The sequence below is a fragment of the Aquarana catesbeiana genome, linkage group LG06, assembly GCF_042186555.1.
Source record: "Aquarana catesbeiana isolate 2022-GZ linkage group LG06, ASM4218655v1, whole genome shotgun sequence".
NCBI classification, from domain to species: Eukaryota; Metazoa; Chordata; class Amphibia; order Anura; family Ranidae; genus Aquarana; species Aquarana catesbeiana.
This window is the reverse complement of record NC_133329.1, coordinates 151,910,166-151,923,914: the sequence shown is the minus strand read 5'-3', so window position 1 is coordinate 151,923,914 and position 13,749 is coordinate 151,910,166. Positions and strand designations below refer to the sequence as shown.

General features: G+C 40.1%; 1 protein-coding gene across 2 annotated transcripts in view; it reads right to left on the bottom strand.

Moving 5' to 3' along the window:
• The window catches only part of DNAH3 (dynein axonemal heavy chain 3), an 827,768-nt gene that overhangs the window by 81,441 nt on the left and 732,578 nt on the right, over positions 1–13,749 (bottom strand). For both annotated transcript variants that reach the window (XM_073591059.1, XM_073591058.1), the window contains exons 51-52: positions 4,799–4,997; positions 488–2,629 (exon numbers count right to left, since the gene is read on the bottom strand). In XM_073591059.1, coding sequence (XP_073447160.1) covers positions 488–2,629; positions 4,799–4,997 — 2,341 coding nt within the window. The remainder of the gene's footprint in view (positions 1–487; positions 2,630–4,798; positions 4,998–13,749) is intronic.

The window sequence follows — 13,749 nt, the reverse complement described above, 5'->3', positions numbered from 1 at the left end:
ATTTGTTTTACAGTCTAAATGACACTTTAATGGCTTTAGTCTTCTGGCTGCTGCTGTCAAAGTGGCGTTCTGTGATGCACCTTAACAGCTGAGCTGACATGCTTGCTTGTACATAAATGTATCAGATCACATAATATGGAACTATTCAGAGTGGTTACTGATTATTCAACAGAGCCATCAGAGACAATGTACTTTCAGAAGTGAGAGGTAGCACTGTTGCAGATTTCTAGTTCTAAAATGGAGTGTTGCTTATCATTCCATTAGCATAAGGTAGGGGTTGAGCATTATTTTCAGATTGTGGGCAGGAAGCAAATAAACTTGTACACATTTATTTATTTTGATATTTTTAATATTTGCTGGCCTTTTGCACTGTTAAAGGTATAAAAATCCTACACAAATCAGAGAATGTGAATAAGTCAGCCAAAAACTGCATTAGGATACGCTATTATAAATTTACCTAAACAAGTAATGATGTAAAATGTTTTACCTGCCATAGGATCAGCACCAGGAGATAGCACAAAAATCAATGGAGCACAACAGTTAGAATCATTATAACTTCCTGTAAGATCGAATGTTGGTGGCTCAATATAAGCTTTGCTCATATTTTCTGCAATGAATTCTTGTATTGCTGGAACCATTTTGTCAGGTCTTAGGCATCTGAGTATCACCATGCGACTTAATCCTGTCAATTCTTGCCATTCATCTGGAAATATTTCTTCATGAGGTTTAAAGGAGTCATAAATCATCTTCCATTTTGAAATATGGTTTTTAAAATGATCCATAAAGCCAGTAAGTGGTTGAAGGTTAGATGCTCGAACAATTTCTGCCCAGGATTTATCAGACAACCACTGGGGAACTGGGTTTGGGTAAGGGTTGTCAAGTGCTACTCCACCAGTCAAGAGGAAGCGCCATACTTCATCATCTATTTTATCTTCTCCTTTCATTATGCCAATGGTAAGAAGAAGAGAAAACAGAAGCTTATCTTTTTCAAACAAGGACCTGCAGACATTCTTATAAATGCTTTGAGTAAAATGTTGGATAATATTTGATATTCTGGTGTTTAAGTATTCACTCCTTTCACTATGAGCAAGTGAGTGAACATAAAGGTTAATGAACCAGGTAAGTGAATATTGGTACATTGGCTCAATGTTGGCCAGATCAGAAATGCAGAAAAATACAATGGATGAATGAATAGCAACAGGTTTGTATCCCATTCGGGTCTCATCAATTTCCTTTTCAGTGGCAGAAGCAATTTGCTGTTTCTCTGAAATTTCTTCAGAAAGCAGTTTTGAGGAGGACAAAACTTTGATAGCAGTCTCGTCTTCTAATATGTTTCCTTTTGAAGATGACAGTACCTCCAATATTTTGTCTTCTATCTCCTTTAGCTGCTTTTTGTTGGCTGCACTTTCAATAATTAGTTGATTCTTTTTTTCTTCTAGTTCAGGCTTTTCTTTTGCAGCTACAATGCCAAGAAGTTGGTCCTGAAGACCTAAAGGGGTAATCATGAAGTTGAGAAGACACACCTTCACAGCCACCTCTGGGAGATAATGCGGGTTTCTTAATCGAGTGGTCATGTAAAGCCTAAAGTCTTTTGAGTATTCTATAATATTTTCACCAAGACGAATATAGTCAACCCCTTGCTGTTTAAAAGTTTGTTTTAAAAGCAAAGGCTCCAAAATGGCATCTATTTCTTCCCCAATATTTTCAATTAAAACAGGATACCCAAACTGTATTGCATTCTCCAATGTTCTTGTGTATGTTGAATCTGACAACTTGATGACAGAGAGTTTGTTGGTTTTCTCCATATTCTTTATCCACTTGTTAGCTTGCCCTTGAGGATCAATCATTAAAGCCCATCTTCTTGAATTTGAAACAATAATTCCATTGTCTATTGAAAAAAAATCCACTGGGAGACCAGCTATCTGCCAAGCACGGATTTTAACAGGCTCGCCCAGGGTGTTACTCAAGCTAAAGTCATTTGAGCAGGGTATTTTCTTTTCTTTGCACAATACATGCCATTGACTTTGACACTTTTGACGATAATCTACAGTGAAAGCACCTAGATAGGCCACAGTTCCCGAAGATAGAAGGACATCTCCAGTAAGATTTATGTACTTATTCCCTAGGAGTCGTGCAGCTTCAGTCCACCTGTCTTTCTCTCCACCAAGTCCACTGATGAGTTTCTCAGCACGGACCAGTTTCTGAGAACAGATTTCAATATTCTTTTCCAGTTCTTCCTTCTTGTTATTCATGGCATTGAAATCATCATTTAAAGCTTGCAGGCGGTCTTCCACAGCCTTTAGTTCAGCTCGCTTGATGTTCAGCTGTTCCATCTGTACAGCCAGCTTAGCCTCAGCTTCTTTAAGACGTTCACGTTTAGGAGCAACTACTTTTGCCACACGATCGTACACCTCCAAAGCTCTGACCCACTTGCACAAACCTTCACAAGCTGATGACACATTCTTAATGACAGATGGCTGAAAGTCTTCATTATTGATAAATTTCTCACGGATCTTTTTCATACAGGCAGGATCAATGTTGTCTTTATCAAACGCTTTTAAACTATCCAGAAACTTCATGTCTCCAAGTATTTTTTTTGAAGGACCCCAGAAGTCTTCCACCATTTTGCCTAATACAAACAGAAAAATATAATGAAAAATGTGGCATGCAAATGAACACACCTAAAAAAACACATACAACACAATCTCAAGAACAAAAATGTCACGTGGTGTCTGCATTAGTTTTCTTTTTCAGGCTAAGTATCTGTTCTGCAAGTTAAAAAATATCTACTGATCCTGCCAGAAATCTGGAGTCTTTGTAACTTCCTGTACACAGAACTGAAATCTCAAACAATATCATCCTTCTCAGTTCTCTTCTGTGGCTTACAGAACACATCCTGCTATGTAGCAAGATAAGAGGGGAAGGGGTTTGTAGTCCAAATCAGGAGCTAACAGCCTAGGGTGAAGATACTGCTACTTTTCCATACATACTGTATACTAATGCCGCGTACACATGAGCGGACTTTACGGCAGACTTTGCCCGGCGGACTTTTCAATGGACTTTACGACTGACTTTCTGAATGAACGGACTTGCCTACACACAATCAACCAAAGTCCGTCGAATTTGTACGTGATGACGTACGACCGGACTAAAATAAGGAAGTTCATAGCCAGTAGCCAATAGCTGCCCTAGTGTGGCTTTTTGTCCGTCGAACTAGCATACAGACGAGCGGACTTTTCGACTGGACTCGAGTCCGTCGGATAGATTTAAAACATGTTTCAAATCTAAGTCCGTCCAACTTTTGCGCAAACAAAGTCCGCTGGAGCCCACACACGATCAAATTTTCCGACGAAATCCCGTCCGCCGGGCAAAGTCTGCTGTAAAGTCCGCTCGTGTGTACGCGGCATAAGCCTTGTCGGCCTAGGACAGGATGTTGTGTTACAAACAAGATCACCAGAAGAAAATAAAGGGAAAAAATACCGGACAAGCCGTTAAAACACAGTTTGGACTGGCATCAACATCACTAAAAATGCATCTACCACCTGTGCTAACCAATCCCCATATCACAATGCTAACACGTACATTTTCAGGAAAAGCTTTTCGGGGGTGTCCCCTGCATTGAACTACGAATGATAATTTTGTTTGGTACAAGAGATGACAGACTAAATGTGGACCTCAGCCTTTGAAACCACTATAAACCAATTTTATGACCATTCTCACCTTTATAGCCCTCCTCTCTACTCCTTACCCTGACTGACTTATATTGTATTGCCTTGTGTGTGCGTGTGCTTTTTTCCCAGAGTTTGTTGCCTTTGCAGATTTTTTTCTTAACCAGTTGCTAAATCTTTGTGTATCAGTACTGTTTGAACTAAAAAGAATGGGACACGTTAAAAGATTCTGCTGAAAAAGTAACTGTAATGCCCTGTACACACGATCGGACATTCCGACAACAAAATCAATGGATTTTTTCCGACGGATGTTGGCTCAAACTTGTTTTGCATACACACGGTCACACAAAGTTGTTGGAAAATCCGATCGTTCTGAACACATACGTCAGGACTATAAACGGGGCAGTAGCCAATAGCTTTCGTCTCTTAATTTATTCTGAGCATGCGTGGCACTTTGTGCATCGGAATTGTCCACACACGGTCGGAATTTACGCAAATGGATTTTGTGGTCGGAAAATTTTATAGCCTGCTCTCAAACTTTGTGTGTCGGAAAATTCCGATGGAAAAAGCCCACACACGGTCGGAATTTCCGACAACAAGCTCCGATCGCACATATTCCATCGGAAAGTCCAACCGTGTGTACAGGGCATTAGGCTCCATTCACTCTTAGGTGATTTGAATCCCAGACAGAAGTGCTGCGATTCTGCACGCGATTACAAATAGCGGCAAAATGTGGGACGCGTTTGTGATGTATTACTTCCTAGTGGCACCCCGATTGCAATTGTCATGTGATAAACAATGCTGATGCCCAATTTTGCTGCGATTGCATCGTGATTTATAACGAGAAAAATTGCACCGCGATTGGGGTGCCATTAAGAAGTAATGGCATCGCAAACGCATCCTGCATTTTGCTGCAATTTGGAATCGCGGGCAGACTCGCTGCGATTTTGCCCACGATTCAAATTGCCTGGGATCATAAACAGTACTCAACTGTGTTGATCTGTATTTATTGATTATAGCATTTGGTGGTGTTTTAGTTGTAGTCTTCTATGAAGAAATATCAATGAAAGCAATGAGAATAAATCTTATTATGTAGCACACACATTATTATGTAGCACAGACATTCTCACCTGTTCCAGTTGGGTCAGGCTTCCTCTCGGGCCTTATACCTTTCATCACACAGATGCTTTCCATGACCAGCTTCACAGGGGCTGGAGGATGCTGCATAGCTTTCACAAGTGTAATATCAGAAGGGTTCAGTGTGTCAAGAGCCGATATTGCAGCTTTCAAAGCTGGCATGGCTTCAGCTAAGTCTCCTTCACATTCATCCTACAGAGATGAAAAGTTTCCACAAATGTGTTAACAGAAAGAACAAAAGGGATTTTTTAAAAGGAATTAGACAGGTATAACAACCAGTTTACTGTAGTCAGATCAGATATATCAGGTTTTTTCTGTGGTAATCATAATGAGATCTTGCATTTTTTTACACCCTCTGTCCAATACAGTGCATTGCAACCAATCAGAAAACACTTTGCTATAATCAGAGCAATACAAGATGAACTCTGATTGGCTGTTCGGGGTTATTGCACTTAAAGGAAACCAGTGGGAATTAAGTAAGCAACCTATACTGGCTACAGAAAATGGTAGCTGTCTGACTGTCTTAAAGTGTGCAGCAAGTCAAATCAGAGTGTAGTTTTGCTTATTTGTTTTGGGTCAATGATTTAAATTAAGGAAATTACTGGATTAGCATAACAGGATTTTTTACTACATATGATTGATTGAATTCTCTCTATACAGACTTAGGCCTGATCTAAAGGGGCAGTTAAATCCCTTTGCTATGGAGAGGTGCAAAGTGTATGAAAAACGTTGTCCCTTTTGGTCAGTTAAATATACCATAGGAAGTGTTTTTTTTAATTGACCGAAGCAAATACCTATTGATCCTGTAAGAAATTAACAGCTGGTTCTGTTCACCCTGCATCTGTAATTTCAATGAATCTAACCAGCTCCCCTAGTTCCTCTCTTGAACTGCAATGCAATTACACCATATGCTGTGGTGATAATGGGAGGGATCCTCTGGTGTAGCACAAGACAACTGGGCAAAGCTAATACAATTTCTGAATTCAGACAAGAAAATTCATACACAGTGGAAAAATAGGACCTAGGTGAATTTTTGCTAGGATCAACGTGTATTTTTTGTTCTTGCAGGGTCTTTAAATGGATATAACCCTGGGACATGTGCATGTATTGCAGAGATTTAATGCATATATTTTAAAATGTTGACAGTCATCTCATTAGCATGGCCCTGATTTTAGCATGCTGAAGACGAATCAGTTGCCAGCAAGAAGTTACATTCTTTGGTAGTAAACTCATGAAATATCTATTAGGGCAGCTTATAAACATAAGAAAAACAATATAGAGTAACAAGAACCCCTACCAGACAACTAATAACAGGCCATTTATTATATCCAGGTATATAAAGAAGCCATTTGCTCCCTTCATAATCCAAAAAAACTAAGAAAGTGTTGGAAATACACTCCAAGAAAGAAACCATGCCTCTCCATTCTAAGCAGATGTCAGGGGAATAATATTTATAAATGTTACAAAGTGAAAGACTACAAACGTCAATGCAACTTTTTAGTTTTGGATAGGGAGGGGTAAGGTTTGAACATCTGCAAGGTGTTTAAATGCTGTCTGTGTACATGATGGGGGTATGTCCGCTCAATTGCAACTTGGTATCACCATAAAAGGGTGGAATAATAACAGCAATCAAACCTGCTGTATTTAACCTATAAAAGTTGTCTTTATTGCTGTGGATTATATTATTTGAAAGATTTTCCCTTAAATTGTGTCCTACTAATAGAAAAAAGAAATACCCTTAACATTCACATTGCATTTTATATGAATAAATATGTAGCACCCTGATGGTTAGGCAGGGTTGCTAGTAAATTTACCTGCCAAGTATAGTTGCCTTGGCCAATTGATAGGAGATCAATTGATTCCACCCTAATTCTGGAATTGCTGCACATCTCTCTTCTGTCACTAGATGGCTGGGTATCTGGTGACATTAGCTAAGACAAGGGTATTGCATGGACAGATTAGGAATAGATGGGGTATCTCAGCCAATGGGCAGGGATCTTCTTGGGTCCCTTGGCCTGCTGGGAGGGCCTATTTATTTGGGTGAGGTCAGGTGATCGCTGTTCTGTGCCACCTGGACAGCTGTCTGGGTGGATGTGTGTTGTGCTGCACCGTGCTGCTAGGCCAGAGCCTGAGGCCTATCCTGGGGACATCTGGCTGCTATGCTGTCTGAGAGCCTATCCAGAAGCAAGAGAGCAGCATAGGGTTGGGACTGCGGCTTGCAGTCCCAACAGAAGTGACGGTCCTGCTGGCCGGAGAACCTGTCTTGGTCGGAGGTAAAAGGGAAGCTGTCGCCACTAACGGACCATCCACTTTATTACCAGGGACCACAATGAGTAGCTTAAGCAAGTAGCGGAGCAGTATTCTAACCAACCGGGGACGGTGAAGAATTGGGAAACTTCAGCAGGTGTCAAGCCAGGGACCCAGCCAGAGGAAGTGACACTTGCAGAGCAGCCTTGTGTGCCAAGCCAGGGACCGAGCAGGCCAGTGGGGTGACGCTTGAGGACTACCTGTGAGTGCCAATCTAGGGACCCAGCAGGGAAGGGGGTGTGACGCTTGAGGAAGATGCTCAGTGAGAAGGTTGGAAGAGCTCAGGAGATCCATTGGCAGTGGATCAGCAAGTCTAGTGAGAGAGACTGGGAGCTCAGTGGAGTGAAGATCTACAAGAAATGATTGTAGAGGAAGTACAGAAGTTTGTTACAACTTCTGTTAGAAACTGTTATAAGACTGTGCCATAGGAGACAGCAATCCTACATATGCAGACGTGGTGTCCTGTAGGGTGCCTTTCCCTTGGAGTCTGCTACCATTGCAACTACTAAAGGGTGTCCTGGCCCTAAACCCTCTCTCCCACAGTTCTGTTCAAGAGAAAATACATTTCTTTGCATTCAAGAAGTGTCTGGTGCCCACGAATCTACCTTGCATTCCACCCACCATGCCTTGTAACTCACTCTACACAGAAGGATGTCAGCTGTCCCTAACTCTGGAGGTTCTCATTAGACCAAAGGGGACCCGGGATCTTGCTACAAATACATTCATAAATACATGTAAAATTAAATTATATAAAATTATGTAGCAAAAGTATACAGTACCTATCAAATAATCTTTGTTTCTCCATATTTACCGTCATAGCTACTTACTGCTTTACTGTACCAGTTTATAGCTATTGTATTGAGGAGTAAATTGTTCCTACTGCAAAGATTATTCAAGTTAACCTGTAATCACATGATACTAAGTACACAAAGTTTAGCACAGTAAAATGTCTGTTCCTACTTTGCTAGTCCTAATCACCTACTCAATGTTATACTAGAGCCCCTAAAATCAAACTCATAGATAGACTTTCTGAATGCTGGTATTTGCATAAGAATACACATGCCCACCCACATGATAGTGCTTAGGCGTCAATAGTTTGCGTAGGCACCAATGCTACTGGCTGTATAAAGTGCTACTGGATGATATAGTAAATATACCACTATACTAATATTTAAGTAGTATAATGTCACATTTAGTGGAATAATATAATTCTATATTATCCAGCCATACTCAGGCTATGTGTATATTTGGGCAGCCTGTCAACTGCTACACAGACCTGACTAAGCTCTGTCTTATTTGATGACATATAGCCATATGGCCAGAGCCATGCTAATACCAACTACCCTCTTTACCAGTGTTAATTTAGTCAACTAAAATGACCAAAACATTTTAGTCGACTAAATGAATACTATTTTAGCTGACTAAAATACGACTAAAACTAAAAAAACTGAGATGACTAAAATATGACTAAAAGTAAAATGACATTACACACGGTCGGACATTGATCGGACATTCCGACAACAAAATCCTAGGATTTTTTCCAACGGATGTTGGCTCAAACTTGTCTTGCATACACACGGTCACACAAAGTTGTCGGAAAATCCGATCATTCTGAACGCGGTGACGTAAAACACGTACATCGGGACTATAAACGGGGCAGTAGCCAATAGCTTTCATCTCTTTATTTATTCTGAGCATGCGTGGCACTTTGTGTGTCGGATTTGTGCACACGCAACGAATTTTGTTGTCGGAAAATTTTATAGCCTGCTCTCAAACTTTGTGTGTCGGAAAATCCGATGGAAAATGTGTGATGGAGCCTACACACAGTCAGAATTTCCGACAACAAGGTCCTATCACACATTTTCCGTCGGAAAATCCGACCGTGTTGTACGGGGCACAAGACTAAAACTAAATTGAAATTTGACTTCAAAATTAACATTGGTCTGTAATGCATGTTCATACCTCTAACCCAAAAATAATAACATATGAGATTTTTCACTCCAGCAGTATATAATGAGTTTGGAAATTGTAGAGAAATGTTAACTAATGCATTGCAATTTAATTTAATTTTAACACCCATTCAATTTTAGATGACTAAATGAGATTTAGTCAAAATGTACTGGAGATTTAGTCAACTAAATACGACTAAAACTAAAACAATTGCAGAAGACTAAAATGGGAATAAAACTAAAATGCCATTTTAGTCTTAAGACTAATGCCCTGTGCACACGAGCGGAATTTCCGTCAGAAAGATCTTGGATTCCGATGGAATTTCGCTCAAGCTTGGTTTGCATACACACACGGTCACACAAAAGTTCTCTGAACTTTCGACCGTCAAGAACGCGGTGACGTACAACACTATGACGAGCCGAGGAAATGAAGTTCAATGCTTCCGAGCATGGGTCGAATTGTTTCTGAGCATGTGCAGGAATTTTGCACATTGGAATTGGTACAGACAGAACTTTTTCTGACCGAAAAATAGAGAACATGCTTCCAATCTTTTGCTGGCTGGAATTCCGCCAGCAAAAGTCCGATGGAGCATAGACACGGTCACAATTTCCGACCAAAAGGTCTCATCGGACTTTTGCTGGCGGAATTTCCACTCGTGTGTACGGGGCATTAGACTAAAACTAAATCGAAACTTGCTGCCAAAATTAACACTGCTCTTTACCCTTATGCCATGTACACACGAGGGGAATTTCCGACAGAAAGAGTCCGATGGGAGCTTTTCATCGTATATTCCGACCGTGTGTATGCCCCATTGGACTTTTTCTGTTTCGAAAATTCAGATGGACTTAGATAGAGAACATGTTCTATATTTTTATGACGGAACAAATTACTATCAGAAAAACCACTTGTCTGTATGCTTTTCCAAAAACGACGCATGCTCTGAAGCAAGTACGAGACGGAAGCTATTGGCTACTGGCTATTGAACCTCCGTTTTCTAGTCCTGTCCTACGAGTTGTACGTCACCGCGTTCTGGACAGTCAGAATTTGGTGTGACCGTGTGTATGCAAGACAGCTTGAGCGGAATTCCGTCGGAAAAACCTTCAGAGTTTATTCCGAGGGCCAAACCTGTCGTGTGTACAGGGCATAAGAGATTTGAAATCTGGAGCTGTTTCTTCGAACTGAGGCAGGTTGGAGTTTGGCAATGCACTTTCTAAAATATCTATGCAGTATATCATATACTATATTTATAGTATACAGTTGTTAGAGCTAGTTATAATAACAAAAAATGGTTAGGCCATTATAATTTTCAAAGCACATTTAAAGTGGCATATCTCTAAACTGATTGTGGAAATAGTTTTTTTTGTCATTTCTATTCCTTCTGAAATATTCTTGAATAACATCTTAAAAGGGAATATAATTGAAGGCATACAATTCTGAAAAGAGAAGAATGTGTTAACTCTTTTATGTATAATTCAGAATAACTTTGGTAAAGGAGCACAGTCTATTAAATAATCATTACAGACATTGGAAACAACTGCTGACACTGGTTACCTTAAAGGCCGCAGTAATGGCTATTCATAGTAAGTAACAGAGTATATTTCAAAACTGGATTGCTAGGATATAACTTTTTCCCCTTGTATTGCCACACTATTCACGTATCCAAAAGAGGCTGGCAGTAGAAAGGTTAAAGTGTGAATGAAGTATATATTCTACTGGAGGGTTGAGCCTAAGGACCCATTCACACGTGCGTGTTTTGGAAGTCGAAGCTCCAAAAACACTCAACATATAAAATCACCTGATTTTTAGTTGTGCCCGGTAAGGTCTTGATCACACAGGTACACTTAAGCATACAAATGTGTGAGGGCCATGTTTGCCTGCAAAGGATGCACATGTGTTCCATGCTTCCTCATGCAAGAAGTCAAATTGGGAGCAGCTGCTGTGCCCGTGCAGCTGTTGCGTCCTAGTTGACATGAATGTGACTGACTGCATGTGGAAGCACAGAACACCTGTGCATCCTAGGGCAAGCATTGCCTTCACACAGCTGAATGCTTAACCCTTTCATGATGGAGGGTAAAACAAATCCTAAGGCCTGAACACAGTTTTGCAATTTTGACATGAGTTAGTAAAACTGTACATATCATTGCAACTACTTACCGTATCCAGGTGAATTATACCTTGTCAAATCGGGCTTTCATTTGGTGGCAAATGGTAATAGATATCTCCTGGTTTTTTTTTTAGTATCAAAGGAAAACTGGCCCAAAATAGTAAAAAAAAATAATATATTTTTTAATTTAGCTGAATATTTCTTGCTATTACCATAGCCTACTGCCAAAGAACAACCCCAAATGAATTCTCCTGCTCCTGACGATAGCACATATGTGTATATTCTTTGTTGTTTGTACCTGTAGTAGGGCCCAGAAACAATGGTGTGCATTTTGCTTTATCTTACATACAACACGCTAAAAAACTAACTGACACTGATAGTAATTTAAAGAATGCTTTTTAAAAAAAAATCCTGCCTAAAATACACTGACCCTCACCTTTGCCCTTTGACTCTGACATTGACCTTTGATCCTGACCTTGACCCTAACCCAAACCCTGACATAGATCAAACCCTGATCTAGCTATTTTATCTTATTTTTTTGTTTATTTTTTTACCACACTTTTGTTTGTTTACAGTTCTCTCTGGCAGAAAGAAAGAAATACAATATTTTATCTCCATTCAGAGGAGAAAAAACAAAACAAGAGTGGTCTGTACAGTGACTGATCACTGCCATTCAAAGGACATTACAGTGATCAGGAGGTTGGAAACCGAGCCTTCCGATTCTCAATCATTGGTATGAGACTAGGGGCTTTCTGTGAGAACCCAGTCTCTGTGCTGGGTTCTGTACAGTGCCTTGCAAAGGTATTCGCCCCCCTTGGCATTTTTCATGTTTTGTTGCCTCACAACTTGGAATTAACATAGATTGTTTGAGGATTTGCATCATTTCATTTACAGAACATGCCCACAACTTTGAAGATGTTTTTTTTTTTTTATTGTGAAGCAAACAACAAATAGGACAAAATAACAGAAAAAGTCAATGTGCATAACTATTCTCCCCCCTAAAGTCAATACTTTGTAGAGCCACCTTTTACAGCTATCACAGCTCCAAGTCGCTTTGGATAAGTCTCTATGAGCTTGCCAAATCTTGCCACTAGGATTTTTGCCCATTCCCCCTTGCAAAACTGCTCCAGCTCCTTCAAGTTGGATAGTTTGCGCTTGTGAACAGCAATCTTTAAGTCTGACCACAGATTTTCTATTGGATTGAGGTCTGGGCTTTGACTAGAAGGTTAACCTCCGTCCTAGCCTCAAATCGCACACAGAGTGGTACAGGTTTTGCTCAAGAATATCCCTGTATTTAGAAACCATCCATCTTTAACCCAACTCTGACCAGTTTGCCAATCCTGACTGCTGAAAAACATCCCCACAGCATGATGCTGCCACCATCATGTTTCACTGTGGGGATGGTGTTCTTTGGGTGATGTGATGTGTTGGGTTTGCGTCAGACATAGCGTTTTCTTTGATGGCCAAAAAGTTAAATTTTAGTCTCATCAGACCAGAGCACCTTCCTTCATACATTTTAGGAGTCTCCCACATGCCTTTTTCGCAAACATGCCATTTTGTTTTTTTGCTGAAAGTAATGGCTTTCTTCTGTCCACTCTGCCATAAAGCCCAACTCTATGGAACATATGGCTTATTGTCGTCCTATATACAGATATTCCAGTCTCTGCTGTGGAACTCTGCAGCTCCTCCAGAGTTACCTTCGGTTTCTATGTTGCCTCCCTGATTACTGCCCTCCTTGCCCGGTTCGTGAGTTTTGGTGTGCAGCCATCTCTTGGCAGGTTTGCTGTTGTGCTATGTTCTTTCCATTTGGTTATGATAGATTTGATGGTGCTCCTAGGAATTATCAAAGATTTGGATATTTTTTTATAACCTAACCCTGACTTGTACTTCTCAACAACATTGTCCCTTACTTGTTTGGAGGGCAGTGTTTGGTTAGTGGTGCCTTTTGCTTAGGTGTAGCAGCCTCTGGGGCCTTTCAAAAAGGTGTGTGTATGTAATGACAGATCATATGACACTTAGATTGTGCACAGGTGGACATCATTTCACTTATTATGTGACTTCTGAAGGCAATTGGTGGCAGCAGAGGTTTTTATGGGCTTCATAACAAAGGGGGTGAATACATATGCACATGCCAATTATCATTTTTTTATTTCTGAAAAATAGTTTTATGTATATATTTTTCTAATTTTACTTCACCAACTTAGACTATTGTGTTCTGATCTATCACATATAATTCTGATTAAAAAAACATTGTACTAAAGGCTGTAATGTAACAGAATAGGTAAAAAGCCAAGGGGGTGAATATTTTTGCAAGGCACTGTATGAATATATGCTGTTCCACAGAAGAAGACCCACTTCAGTGAGTTCACATTTATGTGTACTGTGGCTGCTGTGTACTGGTGGCTGTAAGGGGCCAAAAGAGGCATAATACCTAAGCATAATGTCACTTGAAGCTTGTACATAAGCATTTTTGTCCGCAATAGTCTTCAATGAGAGAGCCTGAAAAACAGGCGAACATGCCTAAACAAAATAAGCTTGAAAATGTCTTCATCAATCCTTTTTATTTCCTAATAACTAGCTTTC